General features: G+C 34.7%; 1 protein-coding gene across 3 annotated transcripts in view; it reads left to right on the plus strand.

Annotated features, from left to right (window-relative positions):
- Positions 1-20,140, plus strand: part of LOC125653594 (serine-aspartate repeat-containing protein I-like) — a 30,114-nt gene that overhangs the window by 1,660 nt on the left and 8,314 nt on the right. For 2 of the 3 annotated variants that reach the window (XM_048883161.2, XM_048883162.2), the window contains exons 3-16: positions 3,578-3,719; positions 4,092-4,208; positions 6,558-6,756; positions 7,479-7,608; positions 7,957-8,068; positions 8,667-8,863; positions 9,155-9,344; positions 9,634-9,711; positions 9,846-10,006; positions 10,395-10,566; positions 10,912-11,297; positions 11,440-11,518; positions 11,634-11,789; positions 12,053-12,163. In XM_048883161.2, coding sequence (XP_048739118.2) covers positions 3,578-3,719; positions 4,092-4,208; positions 6,558-6,756; positions 7,479-7,608; positions 7,957-8,068; positions 8,667-8,863; positions 9,155-9,344; positions 9,634-9,711; positions 9,846-10,006; positions 10,395-10,566; positions 10,912-11,297; positions 11,440-11,518; positions 11,634-11,789; positions 12,053-12,163 — 2,230 coding nt within the window. Of the gene's footprint in view, positions 1-3,577; positions 3,720-3,795; positions 3,824-4,089; positions 4,209-6,557; positions 6,757-7,478; positions 7,609-7,956; positions 8,069-8,666; positions 8,864-9,154; positions 9,345-9,633; positions 9,712-9,845; positions 10,007-10,394; positions 10,567-10,911; positions 11,298-11,439; positions 11,519-11,633; positions 11,790-12,052; positions 12,164-20,140 lie in introns of those variants that run through there. The other variant, XM_056143516.1, reaches the window with a different exon arrangement.

Consider the following 20,140-nt stretch of genomic DNA (forward strand, 5'->3'; position numbering starts at 1 on the left):
TTAGATGCTGACCAGTGTCACTGGAAGCATGTAACCAGAGTTCTTGAAATCTACTTCTATAGTAGCAGACATTTCCAGATTTCTATCTGTTCAAATTTGCACTTTACTGGCCCAAGGAAATTTTAATCGGTCAAATCCTTTGGACTGGTAAATTTCAAGAACACTGGTAACTTAATTCACTTTTTAAAAACACTTTTGCAGAAGTTTTTAAGAAATTCTGCAGGTCCCAACCAGAATTACACATGCACAACTTGTTTAGTTGAATAGTATTGTATTACTGGAAACAGGAAAAGTTTAGCAATATCCCAAAACTGATTTACCTTCGTTTTTACTGCAAAGCAAGTTGTTCAGCCACGTAAACAAACAACTTTTAGCCACATGATTCACAACAAAACTATGCATTATTATAGCTCAATTATTTCATTTCCAAGCCTGAATTTTCAGTTTAGCTAGTTTAAATTAAAACACTAAGTGTATAAACTTATGAATTGTTAATCATATATCAATAACATTTTATCATGACCTCGTTTAGCACTTAATGGTCAAACCTTTTGACTTTGATTGAAGTTGCCAGCTTTGTTTTGGATGGAGAGCTACATGTACGCTGAATCAGTTATGATTGACAGTTGTATTGATGAGAAGACAAGTGTTACAATAAGCATTTAGTTGGTTTGCTGCTGAGGCAGAAAGTGTCATTGGATATTTATTAGAAAAATCATTTGCAAAGAATAACAATATTCGCTGGCATCTGCATATTGTTAGCTTAGTGCCTCTTAAATATCTAATGAAGAACACATCTTGGAATCTTTTGCAAACAGTTGGAGATATTATTCTATAATTTTTTTCCAATTTCACATCTGACTCTTTAAGTTCAGTATTGTATATTTCATCTCCAAAAAAAAAATACGGGAGCATGTGATATTGAAGGCCACCATGCTGATATGATAGTGCCGGTCTTATTCATAAACAACAGAATCCCCACTGGTATTGATAGGAAATTTTACATATTGTGAGCACACACGAAGTTAAAAACAAAGGTGGCCAGAGATGCTTGCTCGTAATCTGTCTGATGAGTGTCATGTAAACCATGGTAACGATGTTCTCTCCCCTGTAGTCTGTTAGATAAAGAACATGCAACACCTGTTTCTTAAAGACTGGAAGTGTTCAGTTGGATGGCGAATAATGAAGTTAAACAATTTCATAACACTATTGGCATGTCTTTATATTTCACGCTCCATTGAACAGAACTGAATTGTGCCCTCTCAGGTCCAACAGTCAGTTTGTTTTGTTTGTTGAATGACTTGTTCGTACATGTCCCAAACAAGAATTTTTCACAAGTTGTGTAGAGATATAACTAGTTTTGGGTGAAATGCCACAAATTTTTACCCATGCTCAAGGCCGTAGCAGTGGGGGATTATATCATGCCTGCCATGACACCGAGTCCCTCCGCTTTCAAGGTCATATTCAAAAGATCCATGAATTAATTCTGAAGCTGGGATCTTAGCAAAGGAACATTCACTACATTTGCTAAGGCCAATTTTAAAAAAAAAAAAAAAATGATGTAGTATAATGTGTGTGTCTACTGTCCTTGACAGGCCCTAATTTTCCACCACTGACGGTGACCATGACATTATTTAACGGCAATATTTTTACAACTGCAATTCCAAAATTTCCTGTCTTTCTCCATCAATAATTCAGACACCAGTAATGGATGTTTTCTTAACAACCACAGTCTCTGGAGCTTGCCCAATCTGTGTTGTTTTGCCCTTCACTTTCAATCATAAGATAATTTAAGAGACAAAAAAGTCCCATAGCCCCTATGAACAATTCCTTGGCTTTACCAAGATTTTCAATCAGTTTTATGGGTTCAATTTAAAGTGTTTACCACATCATGAGGTAACTCCAGCACTGACAGTCAGAGAGTAATTACAAGTTTTAAAAAAAGCAAACATTAAGAGATGTTAAACATTTATTCCACAGCTGAAATTATTTAAATGAAAAATGAAAGTGGGGTCTGACATCGTAGAGCGGAGACCACTTACCTCTCTGGATCATCTGGGCCTGCCCCTGGATTTACAGGAGTCTCGAGTTGTTAGAACGTTTTAGATTTCTGTGATTGTATATGTATGTTTGTAGTGCAATGTCTTCTGGGACTTGTCAACATCCAATGACTTTATATTTCATTTACAGACTTATCTACTCAACTGTCCCAATTTTAAAAAGGAAATCGACCTACATTAACCCGGATTTCTCTCAGCATGATCTGCTGCATGTGACAGTTAACACATATTTATGAAGGGGGGGGGGGGGTGCCCAAGTCACAGTGGCAGTTGCAATGTGAATGCCTTAACCACTAGGCTACTATGACCAAGGCTGAAGCACTGAAGCTGTTGTCTTTGGCATCTGTAGACTGGGAACATATGTTTATATACATGTATTATATATTATTATATACATCTACAATTAGAGAAAAAATGCATTACACACAGAGTCCTTTATTAAATTGTGTTACAGGGCTTGAAATTAACATATGCCCGTCAGTCTGTGACTGGTTAAAAGTCTGTTTTAGTCAGTCAGATGGGACTTGTTAATTTTCTAAGGCATCATTTTGGAAAATATACTTATGAAATCTTGTACACACATTTGGTATGCTTCTGTAGATCTATCAGACGAACCCGACTAATAAACATAAATCTCACATAAGTGTTACAATATTGTCTGAGGCATATTGAGTTAAATTTCATTTTAATAACATTAATGAAATGTTTAATTATTTCTAGAACAACCTGTTGGACTGGTAAATTTTCTGCGGACTAGCTGGTTGAAATTATACCCCATCAGTCTGACTGGACTGGTGACACAAAAAGTTAGCTTCAAGCCCTGTGTTACCATGATTGCCCTAACTATGAAGTCATAGAATGTGTGCCCAAGGACACCAAATAATCAAAAAGATACTGACAAAAATTGAACTCCATGCAAACATACAGGGTGTGTTTAAAGTCAAGGTCACCTTTTGTTGGTTGTGTTTATGCATAAAAAAAATCTGAATAATATGGTTTTTAATGATGCAACTACAGTAAAGCATTGGTCAGTATCTGAAGTTTGTAATTTTTGCGTGCTTTGAAACGAGAACATTCCATTGACTGTATGCTCGTCTGTTTATCAATACTTTGTTGGAGCACTACCTTTATCAAGATCGTGTGTGTGCATTCAACACCCACCTGCTTCACAGTAATAATTACTTGATGCTATGCAATGAATTTTTCCAATGATTTATAAATAGGGAAGCAGTCGCAGATTCCAAGGTCGTGATGAGTAAAGTTGTTTTCGAAGAAGTGAAATTTATGGATTATGTCTGACAAAACTGCGAGGAGTGTGTTCGAGCTAGAATGGAATATTACATGTAGTGTTAATGGCTTTCTACCCCATCATCAGTTGATATTATCTTGGAAGAAATGAAGCTAGAAACAAGAGCAATGCGGTTCCCCTGGTCAATGCGAAATAGATCTAGATACATGTATGTCTCAGTAAGGAGATTAACCCGGAAATAAATTGAGAATTTTTCTGTTTGTTTCAGGGAGGAGGAAGCTATCAAGTTAGATGGACTGAATGTTGCTCAAATGAAAGAACTGCGTGATAAGGCCGAGAAACATGTATTCCAGGCGGAAGTCAACCGCATGATGAAACTCATCATCAACTCCCTATACAAAAACAAAGAGGTATCGATCAATTTCAAAAACTCATCATCAACCCCCTATACAAAAACAAAGAAATATCCATCAATTTCAAAAACTCATCATCAACTCCCTATACAAAAACAAAGAAATATCCATCAATTTCAAAACTCATCATCAACCCCCTGTACAAAAACAAAGAGGTATCGATCAATTTCAAAGTTAAATAAACTAGGTTTCTGATAATATTGTTGAAAATTTCTTAGGATATGGATATGAGCAAAATCTCTCCTTTGCGCCTTAGTATTTTACTGATTTGATTCCTCATCAATTCATAACTGATTATCTTTTGAACAAGTGATACAATAATTTATGATATTTGAAGCTGTGTTTTAGTAATATAACAATGTATTTTAGATTTTCCTGAGAGAGTTGATCTCCAATGCTTCTGATGCCTTGGATAAGATCCGTTTCCTATCTCTAACAGATAAGTCGGCCTTATCTGCGACAGAGGAGCTCAGCATCAAGATCAAGGTGAATACTTGCCTATTATTACGTGCATATACTATTACATGATATAACTGACAGAGTCGGTGGGCATGGAATGGTGGTATAGAATGATTTCCGACATTTATTGTCCGTTCTTCACTCAGCTTAATGCACTTGTGCATTTCAAGTAAGGAACACATCAAATCTTAATTACTTACAATTTTGCTGCATTCGTTAACTGGATGCCTGTCATGTGATTGTATATTGCATTTAACATGTTTAAGGATGTATTTGGCAGCGTGGATCTAATTAACTTGAATACAGTAGTGTTGGTACACTGCAGGATGAGACAAGATATTGAAGAGTGGCTGTCATCTTGTTTAGATTCAGTTTTAAACTCATGATATAAATCAGCTCATTGTTTATCACTAACAAAAAACGAAATTGTTCTACATTATTTATGAATATATGTACTTGCATAAAAAAGTGGTGTTGTATGGAATGCATTCTTTGTGAAACAGGGAAACAAGCTAGAGGATTCAATGAAAGTCTGTTCTAAAAAAAAAAAAACCACCTCCAAGTGATGCGTTCGTCTCCCCTTTATATGAATATAAACAAACACATGCAAACACGACCACAGGGACGTTTAGGTGTGGATCCCAAGAAGTATTAATGATTCAAAATTATGTTTTATATTAAACTTCATGCTGATGGAAATTAATAATTTTTCACCATTCTGGAATTAACAAAAAATTGCTTATTGTGCATTGCATTCCAGCTATAAACAATATGTGATAATATAAATATATATACATACATGTATCTGTCTCTGGTTCAATACATGTGTTTTGAGACATTCCCCGGTGATAGGCAGACAATATTGTAAGAGAGACTGACGCAGGTTGCATACCAGAAACTTTATTAATAGAGCAGTTAGTGGAAGATGAGATAATTTATTGTGACAATAATGCTATTTCTTTCTACACAATGGCTGTGAAGATAACCATATAATATTGCTACTTACTACCATTGCCAGTGTAAGGAGCTGAACTAAAATAAAATTTTGAGTAATTCTCAAATTCATTAAAGTGTTGAAATTTCAATGTGCAACTGTAATTTGTAAATCAATCCCTACAGTTGGAGCATATATCACAATGATAATGGTATGAATATGCATATCTTCAATGCAATTGACATGTTTTACCTTGCAAGTGTTTTGCTGCTATGAGGGTTCAAAGTGTTTCCACATCTGTAGGCAATTGAGGGGAACAAAAAATAGACATAATTGTGGATTCAGAGAGACAACGAGAGATGCAGCTGAATTTGCAACAAACCATGCCCTGTCTGTAGCTCAATGTACACAACACACACACTCAAATGATAGCTGTATACTAGTACTTGTGGGGTTCAGAACACAATAGATACATTGTTCTTTATTTAATAGGCTCTTTGTTTTACTTTAGTCACTTTGTTTTATCCTAGATACTAAGTGCTTGAAGATCATCTTTGATGCTGTTTGTATGAATAGGAGAAATTAATGTTAACAGAATGTTAGTTAAAAACAGTAGTGGATTTAGGGGGGGGGGGGGGGGGGGGGCCCTCTTTATCACCACAATAATGTGTGTAAAACTCAAGATTTGGCACCCAAAATGGCTGAGTATTATGGTTAATATCGATTTTCACATGTGTCCCCCTTTCTCGTTTTTCAGAAAATCCTGGATCCACCACTGAATAGTTTATAGCCATGGTCATAATGCCATTAGATAATTTACATTTTATGAAATATAGAGAATGTGTCTTGGGGTCTTATTACATCATTTGATCAAAGTTATATTGTCTATAAATTTATGAAGAAAAAAACGATGTAACCAAATAAATTAAACCAAAAGAGTAGTGATAGTGTTATAATTCCAATGTTATTTATTATAATTGTTTTGATTGGACAAAAATAAAACTGAATGAGAGTTTACACATCAATAAATCCAAAAACGCAATGTATTCATACGCACCAGAAACAAATAACGTAGTGAGGGGAAACTTATTTCAATTTTTGAAATTGTTAATAAAGTGAATGAATTGGAATTATAAGAATCGAACTTTCTTTTTGAAGAACTTATTGATGTAAACCCTCGACATTTTACTCACAAACTTAACATAAAAGTGCTTTGCACTTTTATTCAGTTTGTGAGTAAAATGTCCGGCATTTACACTTCAATAAATTCTTCAAAAAGAATGTTTAGTCCTTTTGTACATAACTTGTACATATAAATTTACACATATTAGTGAAGAAAATATTTCTATTTTTTTGTTGTTGTTTTTTGGTTTGTTTTTTTTTCTTTCGTTATTTTTCCCATAATTTTCTACAATGTTGAGTTTTTTCTCTCTATTTTACAGGCAGATAAAGAGAACCATGTCCTACATGTTACAGACACAGGAATCGGTATGACACGTGATGATCTTGTCAAAAATCTCGGTACAATCGCGAGATCGGGTACTAGCGAGTTCCTGACCAAACTCAGTGAAGCTCAGTCTCAAACCGAATCATCTGACCTCATCGGACAGTTCGGAGTTGGTTTCTATTCATCTTTCCTGAGTAAGTGTGTTTAGTCATAACAAATTTAGTTTTTCAGGTTGTTAATCACAGGTTCAAGTAAGGTTTAAAGTGATTTAGTTAGGTTTTTGAAATTTAGTTTTGATTTTAAAAGCTAAAAAATGATTACACTTGGTTCTCGGGGCCAATATTGTCAAAAATAAATGAGGCGTTTTTTTCTTTTTATCAAAGAACAACAGATGAGGATTTTTTTTTTTTAATTTAAAACTCGTGAGTTTTAAGCAGTTCCAGCATAAAGCAAGTATCAGAAAAACCTCCCACAATGTGACATGGTAGAATAACTGATGTGCAGATATTAACGCCATCACAATGAAATATTTGGAACTACACACATAACCTTGCAAAATTCTTAATTGTTTAACCAAACATTGGGATGACCCAACGTTGTCAAATGTTTTCCTAATGGGAGTATCTAAAATGCAGTGTTGGATTCCAATTTTTTTTTTTTATTTGCATTGCACAAGAGGTTTTATATTTAATGTATTTAAGGATAAAAATGGTTAATACATTGTTTAAACAGATGCATGTGGGGCTGAGAACCAAGTTATTATTTTTTTAGGCCTTAGTTGTTGCCTCATTTAATTATCAATAGCATCAATACTTATGTATTGAAAGTGAAAAAATATTTAACTGATATCAGAACTATTGTTATGTAATGTTGTCCATCAAATTTTAAAAATGCATCCGAATTTGTTCTGTTGCAGTTGCTGATCGAGTGATTGTGACGTCGAAGAACAATGATGATGAACAGTACGTCTGGGAATCGGACTCGGAAAGCTTTGCTGTGGCTAAGGATCCCCGTGGCAACACTCTAGGCAGAGGAACAACAATTAGGTAAGTAGTATGCATAAAGCTTAGTCCTCTGGTACTACCAGTATGGTGAGCAAATCAGATTTAAATCTGAAAGCCTAATTTCTTGATAGTAATTAAAAGTGAACTTCTGTAGAATGTTTTCATTCATTATTAACATTGATTAATCGTGCACACATTTGACTCGGGGGTTACGTTTACTTGTACTGCTTTACATGTTAACTAGATAAATAAATGTGTGTATTCACTACAGTGAATAACAAATAATATATTGGAAGTTTGCCAGAAAATAGAAACAGACCACTGAAAATGTTAATTGCTTGATTTGTACACATGTTAATATGATTACTGCATTTTGTATTTGTCATTCAGTCTTCACATGAAGGAGGAAGCCCATGAATTCTTGGAGGAAAACTCTCTGAAGGATCTGGTCAAGAAATACTCTCAGTTCATCAACTTTCCCATCTACATCTGGGCTAGCAAGGTACATACACTTGTACAGCAGTCAGCACCATTTTTATGACTACAAATATTAAGAGAACACATTAAAGGAAGTTTGAATTTGTTGAAGTTTTTGGGATACTCGGACAGCCATTGATGTAGACTGGATTAGTGAGGGAGTTGGTGTGGTTGTCATTTTTCACCATTGAAAACCAAAATCCTTTATGAATATTAGAAAGTGATCCATTTAGCTATGGATCTGGTTGTTTAGGAAAGGTCAATATAGCATTACTTGTATTTCTCAAACTGAGTATGAAATGTGACATCACAAAAAACTGCAGGATTTTCATTTGTTGTAAAATATGTAGAAATCTGAGGGTTATATCAGTGGAATTCTAAATATTGATATAGTCCATGCGAGTGCAAAAGATGAAAAATTCCGTGAAATTTTTTCATGATTATGACTTTATAATTAGATTAGTACGATTATGATTTGATTTACTGTACATGTAATATTTATTTCATAGTGGAATCACTCAAACCTTAAATCATTTGTACTGGAAGTAGTAGACAAATTATAAACTAGAATACATCAAGTATTTGGTTTTGTTCATTTGACCACAATTTTGCTTAATTCACAGACTGAAGAGGTTGAGGAACCAATTGAGGAAGAGGAGGAGAAGAAAGAGGAGGCCACCAAGGAAGATGAGAAAGATGAGGATGAGGAAGGGAAGGTTGAGGAGGAGAAAGAAGAGGACAAACCCAAGACCAAGAAAGTCTCCAAGACTGTGTGGGACTGGGAACTGATGAACAGCATCAAACCCATCTGGACCAGAAAGTAAGCCACTTTATCGAGATATTCACAAAGGGCATGTTTTGAAACAATTCCCTGTTGGATATTTAAACCCCATCAGGTGGTCCACCGAAACATAATTTTTTTTTAAGTATGGTACTTTGCCCTGTTAATTATAGAGAATATAATAAATTATGCACACACTTCAAACTTTCATATCCTTTCCATTAATGTTCAGTGTTAATGTATATTTGTGAATTTTTCTTCGTGATCCAAACCTAATACCTGAATCTACAGTCTGATTCTTGTTTTTGATGCTTTATGTTCACATTACAGAACTGACGATGTGACTGATGAAGAATACAATGAGTTCTTCAAGTCCATAAGTAAGGAGAGTGACGAGCCCCTGGCCAAGACCCACTTCACAGCTGAGGGAGAGGTCACCTTCAAGTCCATCCTCTACGTCCCCAAATCATCTCCCCATGACATGTTCTCCAGTTATGGCAAGAAGATGGACTCCATCAAGGTATCTCTTAGGACAGAGAGCATTATACATACAAGCAACTTAGATGCAATTTTACATTTTCTAAAGGAAAATTATGCCTTACATTTGATAGGGGCTCAGATTTTATTGGTATAACCCTTGCCTGTGAATTTAAAACGAAACAGAATACACGATTATATTAATTTTCAATGCTCAGAGACAATATCCACAAAATTGTATTTCAAGGAAACTTCAAAAGCATTGCAATTTGTTAAACATGCCTCCATAAAATTAATGTTGAAAAATTGAAAATTTTGTCTCATTTATTTAGATGTATGTCCGAAGAGTATTCATCACAGATGATTTTGAAGACATGATGCCAAAATACCTCAGCTTTGTCAAAGGAGTTGTAAGTAGACAACTGTTACATTGAAATATTTTCCCTGTTTTGGTACATTTGCCGTTTTCTAGAAGTCATTGCAGCACTCAACAATATAAAATGATGATAACCATGCTATAGTGTTTTATATCTGTATATTGTAGGTTGACTCTGATGATCTGCCCTTGAACGTCTCTCGTGAGACCCTCCAACAGCACAAGCTTCTTAAGGTCATCAAGAAAAAACTTGTCAGAAAGACATTGGACATGATTAAGAAGATCGGCAAAGATGATTACGAGAAATTCTGGAAGGAATTCAGCACTAAGTATGTGGATGAATTTTTTAATATTAGTTACTCTCGAATAGGAGGGAAAAACTCTGTATCACTTAAATATGTTTAATTCTTCTGTGGTTAGTTTCTGAAAGAGTTACTGCCCTTCAGCCATGTAATAGTTGCAAAAACTAGCATGTAATACTCTTTTATGAATCCAGACTTTGAGTTCGATGGCAAATGTTTGATTTTTTTCATCGAAATTATGATCTGGAAAATAGATATATTGACAGCACAGTCTACCATTGTCATGATGTTTCCTTTTCTGACAATGATGTATTGGTGTCTCACAGAATGAATTATATCTAAAGTGAATGTTGATCATAAATCTGTGACATAATTTTCAAATGTTTAAGATTTTCTTTTCTTATTTCTTCCTCAGCATTAAACTTGGAGTTATGGAAGACCAGTCCAACAGAACTCGTCTTGCCAAGCTTCTGAGATTCTACTCCTCCAACTCTGACACGGAACAAACCAGTCTGCCGGACTACATTGAGAGGATGAAGGAGAAGCAGGAGGCCATTTACTTTGTTGCTGGAACCAGCAGAAGTGAGGTATGGAAGCTTAAGAATAATCAGATTCTTCGGAAAGCTTGAAAATAATCAGATTCTTCAGAAAGCTTGAGAATAAATAGATTCTTCGGAAAGCTTGAGAATAATCAGATTCTGTAGAAATGTTAATTCTTTGAACCTGAGGAATCATTGTAAGAAGGAAATTGTATTTATCTGTTGCGAAGAAATGAACATATGAGAGATTAGTGAAGTATACACATACTAGCTTTTTTTACTGTTTTTGTTTATTTTTTCATATGCAAAATATATAGTTTTTGCAACACAGTGTTAGAATGATGACGTAAATAATAGAAAAAGTATTTATGGTTGCTTTCCTGTTTTGTACAGGTTGAGAAATCTCCTTTTGTGGAACGTCTGCTGAAGAAGGGATATGAAGTTCTGTACCTTGTTGAGCCTGTTGATGAATACTGCATCCAGTCTCTCCCAGAATTCGATGGCAAGAAATTCCAGAATGTTGCCAAGGAAGGCCTGAAACTTGACGACTCCGAGAAAGGCAAGGAAAAGAAGGAAGCCCTGGAGAAGGAATATGAACCACTGACCAAATGGCTGCAGGAACTTGATACTCTGAAAGAGAAGATTAACAAAGCTTCTGTGTCTGACCGATTGACCACATCTCCTTGCGCCCTGGTGGCCAGCACCTATGGTTGGTCTGGTAACATGGAGAGAATCATGAGATCTCAGGCCTACGCTAAACAGCAAGACCCTTCACAACAGTGAGTGTTTTAGATGAGCTGTCAGTCAAGATCATAATTCAATTGAAATTCAGTGAATTAAAATGCTTGTTGTTAAGTAAATTCTGTGAAAATTGTTTTCTTCAGATTGCTGCATTTTTTATTTCATGTTGTTTTTTTCCAGATTTTATTCCACTCAAAAGAAAACACTTGAAATCAATCCCAGACACCCCTTGATCAAAGAACTGAAATCGAAAGTTGAAGTGAGTAGACACGAAATACGCAATACCACACATATAAACCTTCCATAAAATAAAATCAGTATAAAAAATGAATCCATTAACATTTATAATGAGAAATGATTTGATGATCTTGTAGGCCAATGCTGATGACCAGCTTGCCAAGGATCTGGCTATGGTAATGTTTGAGACGGCCACCCTCAGGTCTGGCTATGCTCTCCCCGACTCTGCAGGGTTTGCTGAGAGAGTGGAACACATGCTGAGAGAAGCCATGAACATTCCCCAAGATGCTAAAGTAAGTACTAATGTTGTTAACGAGTTTGTCATGTGAAATCTTGTTGTGTAACCGTCAATGACTGAAATAATTTGAAACTTCAGCATATTTCTCTAAGTTTCATTTTTCCTTTCTGATGTCTGATGCATATTGTTTGTTGTAAATGCTTACACTGTTTTGTGGGAAAAGATAATGAATTAAATGGATACACGACCGTAGACAATGTTATTGCTTTCTCTATTTCTTTTATCATTGTTGATTAAAACAATGTCCTCTGTTGGTAGATTGAGGAAGAACCAGAGGAGGAAGAAGCAGTGGAAGAAGATAAGGCTGAGGAAGTGGGTGATGATGAAGACAATGCCACAGATGAAGATGCCACATCATCTGAAGATAAGGTAGGGGTTGATGATTTTTTTTCTCTCACTGGACAAAGCCATGTTTTATGCTCTATGTTATAGAGTTATGGTTCCTGTTCTCTATATTTCTAAGACTTTTATTACTCTTTTGATGGTATCTTGTGTTTGAAAAAGCCATCGAAATATATACTGTATAGAAAATTTTTATTATTTCTCAGTATTTGAATGTATTTGTTCTTCATTGGAAAAATCTTCGCAAATTTTTATTCATTAATGGAAAAGAGGAAGTTTAATAGAAATATAGAGTGCAAATTAGAAACAATATCTTAAAAGATGTTTTGCATGATTTAAAATGAGTGATGTTGAACTTAGCTCTTGTATATCCCATCATTCCATTCTGCTTTGCCTGTGTTTGTTTCCATGACAACACTCACTGTTTAAAACCAATGAAAATTCAAATTTTTGAGCATGATTTTTTTGATTGTCTTGATGCATGATAGCTCCATTTGGAACGATCATCATGCGTGATTTCTTCATTGTGACATAGTCTAGAATAGTGGCCACTTAATTGTTTATCACAGTAACTCATTTAAACAACACAGGCGATGTACAAGGGAATGATGGGAGAAAATTCAGTTTGTGGAACTCTGTGAATTTATGTTATCTGAGAGAAAAGTATTTGAACACTCATACCACCTTCCTCTGACAAGTATCTATCTAAAAAAAAAAAGAAGTTTTTAATTATATTTTCTGTTCATATGTTGAGTTATTATTTAGAACTTGAAAGCAATATTATCATTAGCGATTAGGGCAACTTTTCTTCCAGCTGAACTTTAATATTAAAAAATTGAGCAAAAAGAAAAGTATAGAAAATCTATAAATAAATTGGATAGGAGTTCCACATTCAGAAGAAAAAAAAGAAATTGAATGCACCTGGAATTTTCTCCCATCTCTTTATTTCAGAAATCAGAGGAAAAGAAAGAGGAAACCAAGGATGAATTATAACCCAGGACTCCTGTAGCAATCATCTATTCCCATTTTACCATTCATCCTTCATGATGGATAGACCAAAAATAATTAGTGCTGCATTTAATGTTAATAACAAGAATTCCATTTTTATATGCAAAATCTTGCAACAATTTTTCATGAGAAGTTATGACTGATAAAGTAATATACTTAAACATTCTTTGGGAAACATTGTTTTCGTTTTGATAGTTATGTGCAAAGAACTATGTGTAATTTATATTTTGTGATATGCATTGTATGAATGTGGTATGTTATGTCTGTCAGAGCATTTTGTTATGGTTTTCTAAGGTGTACTTTAATACTTGCAGCTGTGATGTGTGAATGTATGAGGTTGAATAAGCTCCCGAAATCATTTCCTTCAGCACAGTAACAGTTCTGTGGACACTGACCTGCATCAAGGTGCATTTAATTTCAATCCTGTTATCGTTGCAGTAGGTTTCATTTTTGCAATTGTGTGGGACCATGTCTAATTCACTGAAATCAAAACTTGGCATAATGATGATGTTTTAGTATCGAACTGTAATGAAACTTCAAAAAAAATATGTCGCACACACATGATGCTGTTTGTGTCTTGTCATCACGTTCATTGACCAAAAACATGAACAGTATAAAAATTTACAAGAATTCATTTGTTTGTACATGCCTGTATGTGGTGAAGATTCTCAGAGTCTATATTTTTCTTGTTTTTAAATAAAAAAAAAATTAAAAATAGAATGACACTAGTTTTCTTTAAGTCATGAGGCTGGCCTATTGTGATCTGTTTTGGCCCGTCAATATGTCTACTAATATTTTCTATTTTATGTCAGATTCTACTGGGTCAATTAGTAATGTACATGTAGTATTCATAATATGAGGAGAACTATAGTCGGAGAATTAATGGCACATGTATTTCCCTATACATGTAGTATTCAGGGTGTAAGAACTATAGTGGGGGAGGGGGGAGGGGATTAATGGTACATGTATTTCCCTATTAACAGGTAGTATTCAGGGTGTAAGATCTAGAGTCGGAATTAATGGTACATGTATGTCCCTATACATGAAGTATTCAGGGTGTAAGAACGAGAGTCAGGGAATTAATGGTACGTGTATTTCCCTATTCCTGTAGTATTTAGGGTGTAAGAACTAGAGACAGGGAATTAATGGTACATGTATTTCCCTATTCCTGTAGTATTCACGGTGCAAGAACTAGAGACGGGAATTTATGGTACATGTATTTCCCTATACATGTAGTATTCAGGTTTTAAGGAGAACGAGAGGGAATTAATGGTACATGTATTTCTCTATACATGAAGTATTCAGGGTGTAAGAACTAGAGTCGATGAATTAATGGTACATGTATTTCCCTATACAGGTAGTATTCAGGGTGTATGAACTATAGTCGGGGAATTAATGGTACATGTATTTCCCTATACATGTAGTATTCAGGGTGTAAGAACTATAGTCGGGGAATTAATGGTACATGTATTTCCCTATACATGTAGTATTCAGGGTGTAAGAACTATAGTCGGGGAATTAATGGTACATGTATTTCCCTATACATGTAGTATTCAGGGTGCAAGAACTAGAGACGGGAATTAATGGTACATGTATTTCTCAATACATGTAGTATTCAGGGTGTAAGAACTAGAGTCGGGGAATTAATGGTACATGTATTTCTCTATTCCTGTAGTATTCACGGTGTAAGAACTAGAGTCGGGGAATTAATGGTACATGTATTTCCCTATTCCTGTAGTATTCAGGGTGTAAGATGTCGACAGGTGCCAATAACAGGATTGTTGTTTACTCTCGGCATTTAAAAATGTGTCTTCTCTACTCCCAGACATCTAACGGGGAAACTCTATGCTTAGTCGAATGGAGCAAGGAGACCTTTCAGAATGGCATACTATAAAACCTGGCCTGGCCTCAAAATTGGCCTGGCCCAATTTTGGCCTCTAATTATGTTCCATCCCAAATTTTGGCCTGGTCTCAAATTTGGCCTTTAAAAATTTTTTTGGCCTCAACCAAAAAAAAAATTTTTTTTAATTCAAAATTTCGATTGAATTCATTGATTTATTATTGGTTTTAGTTTTTCAAAGTCATAGCACATAAATTATATGTTTCTGTTGTTTTGTAAATGTGCACTTTAAAATAATCATGAACTACCACCCTTCTGATTGATTTTATCGAATATCTATTGATCAGTTTATTGATCAAATCTTTTCCCTTCATATCTGTATGTACTAGTATACACCAAAAAACGTATATATAACTAAAATAAATGAAAGATTGGCATAGTGATTTTTTTTCCAGAATTATGATTAATTTCATTGATTTATTATTGGGTTTTTTTTTTCAAAATAGTTGAACATGAATGTTATGTTTGTGTTATTTTGTGAATGTGCACATCAAAATAATCATGAACTACCACCAATCTGATTGATTTTATTGAAAATCTATTGATCAGTTGATTGATTAAATGATTTTCCCCTTCCTAACATGTACTAGTACACACCAAAAAAGTATACGGAAGTAATGAAATTATTGGCTTATTGATTTTTTTCACAATTATGATTGACTCCCATTGTTTTATTATTGGTTTTGATTTTTCAAAATTGTTGTACATAAATGATATGTTTGTGTTGTTTTGTAAATATGCACATTGAAAACTCTCATTTTACTAATGATCCACTTCACTTATTGATAATGAATTAAAAAAACAAATTCACACTAGTTTAATGATGAAACATCACACTTCACACACTGCAATGTAGTGTACCACCTTAATCACTCTCATTGATACAACAATGAGTTTGATATCTAGATATAAAAATACTACCATAAATCATACAGATTGAAACTACAACTTTTGATGAATTAAGGATGTCCACATCTGTTTAAACTATTTGAAATAAACATGTAACACTAGTATCAGATTATTTACAACATTAATTTAACACAGAGTTCTACAGCACCGGTCTTGACAGGAAGTCAAGGTTGAGGTTAATCTATGGTATAGGGTTTGAAATGTCACACAGCTCTGCACAGAACGTTTATTTTCATTAGTTATCAGAATGAAAAGATGATTTTGATGAGTCTAAAAACATTAAGAACAAAATTAAAGCTGCACTTTGTAAATTTGTAGATGCATAAACTTTTTTTCTCCATTTTAAGACAATATTATGAGCATTGCATGTATCTGATATTTGCCTAGATATAGCTGCTGCAGTGATTAGATAGAGATACAAACGAAGTTTTTGTTAACTAATGCAGGCTTTGATATAAAATAAGAAAAGGGCCGGTGGACAGATTGTAATTAATTCTGTTTTACTGTTGCTTTATCACAAAACCAGGAAAAAAAATCACAATTTTGAAAATTCAGACAGACAATTTTGTATACCTTATTTAGTTTAGGCACAATCATAAGATGAGTTACTAATTAAAATATTTCTGTTGTATCAAACACACCCTATTTGCAAATGTTGGACTGCTCCATTGTTTCTGTACAATGGAATTTTCAACTTCAGCAAAAGTTTTCATCACAATCCTTTAATATGGTGATAGGTATTTCCTTTATCCTGACAGGCAGGCCTTCAGAGCATGGGAACTTGTCACTTTTGCAATGAATATTGAAACTTAATTATGAAATCAAGAAAGAAATGTTTATAATACATTATATCCGTTTTAATCAACATTGTTCATGCTACGTAAAGTATAGAAGACTAAAATACAAATCTAAAATCCTTAAATCATTGGCTATTATCATTATGCTAGCAAACACTTCACTATGTTTAGTAACACTAAATGCGTGGTATCTGCACATTGAAAACATTAAGACCACATGCTCTAGCTGTTCTGAATGTGCGCTGCTCATTATAATGACAACACAATTGTAACACTTTCACAATATGTAAATTGATATCAAATTGAATTCTATTGAATACAAAATATATCAATAAATCAATAATTTCATCAGTATACTTTTTGGTGTACTAGTACATAAGTTAGGAAAGGAAAAGCAAATGATTTTGTCAATAAACTAAACAATAGATAATCAATGAAATCAATCAGATTGGTAGTAGTTCATGTTTATTCTAATGTACATATATCATTTTATTTCTACAACTTTGAAAAACTAATACCAATAATAAATCAATGAAATTAATCATAATTCTGAAACAAAATCAATATGCCAATTGTTTCATTAGTTGTGCAATCGGTTTTGTTGTGAAGGGAAAAGAAAATGATTTATTCAATACACTGATCAGTAGATAATCAATAAAATCAATCAGATTGGTGTTAGTTCATGATTATTTCAAAGTGCACATTTACAAAACAACAGAAACGTATCATTTATGTGCTATGACTTTGAAAAACTAAAACCAATAATAAATCAATAAAAAATTTGAATAATAAAAATATTTTTTGGTTGAGGCCAAACATTTTTTTAGAGGCCAAATTTGAGGCCAGGCCAACTTTTAAGGCCAGGCCAAAATTTGGGATGGAGCATAATTAGAGGCCAAAATTGGGGCCAGGCCAGGCCAATGGGGCCAGGCCAGGTTTTATAGTATGCCTTTCAGAATTGCAAATTCATAGTTCTGGTGTTAAGATTGCATTTGTTTCTGTATAAATCTATAGATGAAATCACACGCACCAAACAACCAAATTATTTGCGATGTTGTAATGAGCAGAGACATCTACCAAAATTGTGAAATTCATGGCCCCAGAGTCATGGGTTCAGAATTCAAGGTGGAGCAAAATGAATTTAAAGTGCATTGAAACTGTAAAAAAAAAAAATCGGCTAGACTTTGTCTGCAAAAAATGAGGGTTAGGGTTATGCATGTGCAGTGAAAATAAGATTAATCACAGGCATTGATAAAAAGGATTCAAATTTTGTCTACATCATGGACTCGGCTGGAGCCAAGGTAGGACAGCAATGGATTCAAGTTTGCAAAGGGTAGTTTGGGCCATAATAGGGACTAAGGTTTTACATGGAAATATATATGGAAAGTCTTCAGATATGGGCCAAGGTGACTCAGGTGAGCGATGTGGCCCATGGGCCTCTTGTCGTTATCTTTTGATGTGCTGACCTACTGAGCTACTCGGTTTCGCCAGAATTTTTTTAATGAATAGACAAATATTACTGATATTCATATTTTCATCCATGTTTTAAAGGAAGTCAGCCATTATGGCGATGTAGAGTACCTCCTTAACACAGCCAAGATCACGGATCATAATGTTTTGTGCTCTATCTGATAAGTTTGTAAAGGAGATAATGAAAAAGCTCAGATTGATTGATTGTGTCTTGTTTAACGTCCCACTCGAGAATTTTTCTCTCATATGGAGACGTCACCATTTTCCCGGTGAAGGGTTGCAAAATTTAGGCCTATGCTTGGTGCTTATGGCCTTTGAGCAGGGAGGGATCTTTATCGTGCCACACCAGCTGTGATACGGTTCCTCGGTTTTTGCGGTGTCATCCGAAGGACCCCCCCCCCCCCCCCCCCCCCCTCATTTTAATACTCGCCTCTTATAACAAGCATGGGGTACCGAGGACGTGCAGATAAAGTAAAATTGTAAATCGAGAGTAAACAAGCGAACATCACCTCACAGTGTTACGGAATCTCAGAAGTGTTGTTCCGTGAACTTGAGTTCACATTAGATGAAGATAATTACATTTCACGATATCAGTCTTCTCTTGTAAATCATGATCATTGGTTTGTTATGCATGCACACATGTAGCCTTCACCATAACATGCTACCTGGTTTTATCGAGTACAAAGTCGACAAGTCTTTGTGGTTTTCTAACACTAACACACGGAAGTTCTCAGTTTGCCCTTTGTCGCGATTTTATTTGAGTTTGGTCGTGCATATACACACCGAATATCTTGTCATTCTAATATCTTCCCTTTACATCTGAAAAAAAAAGCTGTCTACTTCCTTGGTAGTGTTAACCCGGTAGAAAATCTGCATACTTAAAGTTTTGGAAGAGGTCTGGAAAAGCATACAAATAATGTGTGTTGTATAATTTTAGACAAAGTTCCGATACAAACATTAATACACGTAAGTCGCCTACATTAAGCATTGTAAAGTGGTTGATGATGAAGGGGGGTACATATATATATGAAATGTACAATATATACGGTTACTTTTCAAGGATATTCTACTGGTACCGGGTACACACATTGAATACAACTAATCACCTTTATGTCCACTCTCTAATAACTGTTTAAGGGTCGGGTGGGTTTCTTAGTATGTGTTTATATAACAGGGGCGGATCCGGGAATTGCGGTTACGGGGGGCGCCACTTTATGAGGCAGGGGGTTGCCCAGGGGAGGCGAAGCCCCCGCAAGCTCCTGGATTTTACAGATTTTATAGGACTTGAAATATGTCTCCTATTACATCATTTGTACTATTTTTATCATTTTTAATAAGATGAAATTAATAAAATGACGCAAATTTTAAGGGTTTTTGGAAAACATTAAGTTCTCCCAATAAAAGAATTCAAGAAATCAAAAGATTTTGTCATTCATTTCTCCGGGAGTGGAAGAAAGTATTGCTTCTTTTATCGTTTATTACATTTTTCTAAACAAGATACACGATTTATCTTAAATTTGAAAAATTTAGGGGGGCGCGCCCCCCCCCCCCCCCCTTAAATCCGCCCCCCCCCCTTAAATCCGCCACTGCACTACTTTCTCATTAACAACTACATGTATAAACTCAGATCATCTGCTGTATATGTTTAAGTGACATGAAGGTTTTCAAAGATGCTATTCATCTGCAGATAACGAGCCATGTTGTACCGCCTCAGGAACTGATCCCCAGGGTCACGAGTTTCACAATTTGGTAGAAGGTTCCTTCCTTTTACAGTTTATAAACTGTATATAAATATATACTTATATGAATTCTTTAAATAAACTGTATATAGATATACATATTATTCAGGAGTAAAGACGAATTTCAAAAATCGCGATATTTTTAGGTTTTTGTCTCATTATTTGGACTTCAAAGAGACAA

This window comes from Ostrea edulis, chromosome 7 (genome assembly GCF_947568905.1).
Source record: "Ostrea edulis chromosome 7, xbOstEdul1.1, whole genome shotgun sequence".
Taxonomy (NCBI): domain Eukaryota; kingdom Metazoa; phylum Mollusca; class Bivalvia; order Ostreida; family Ostreidae; genus Ostrea; species Ostrea edulis.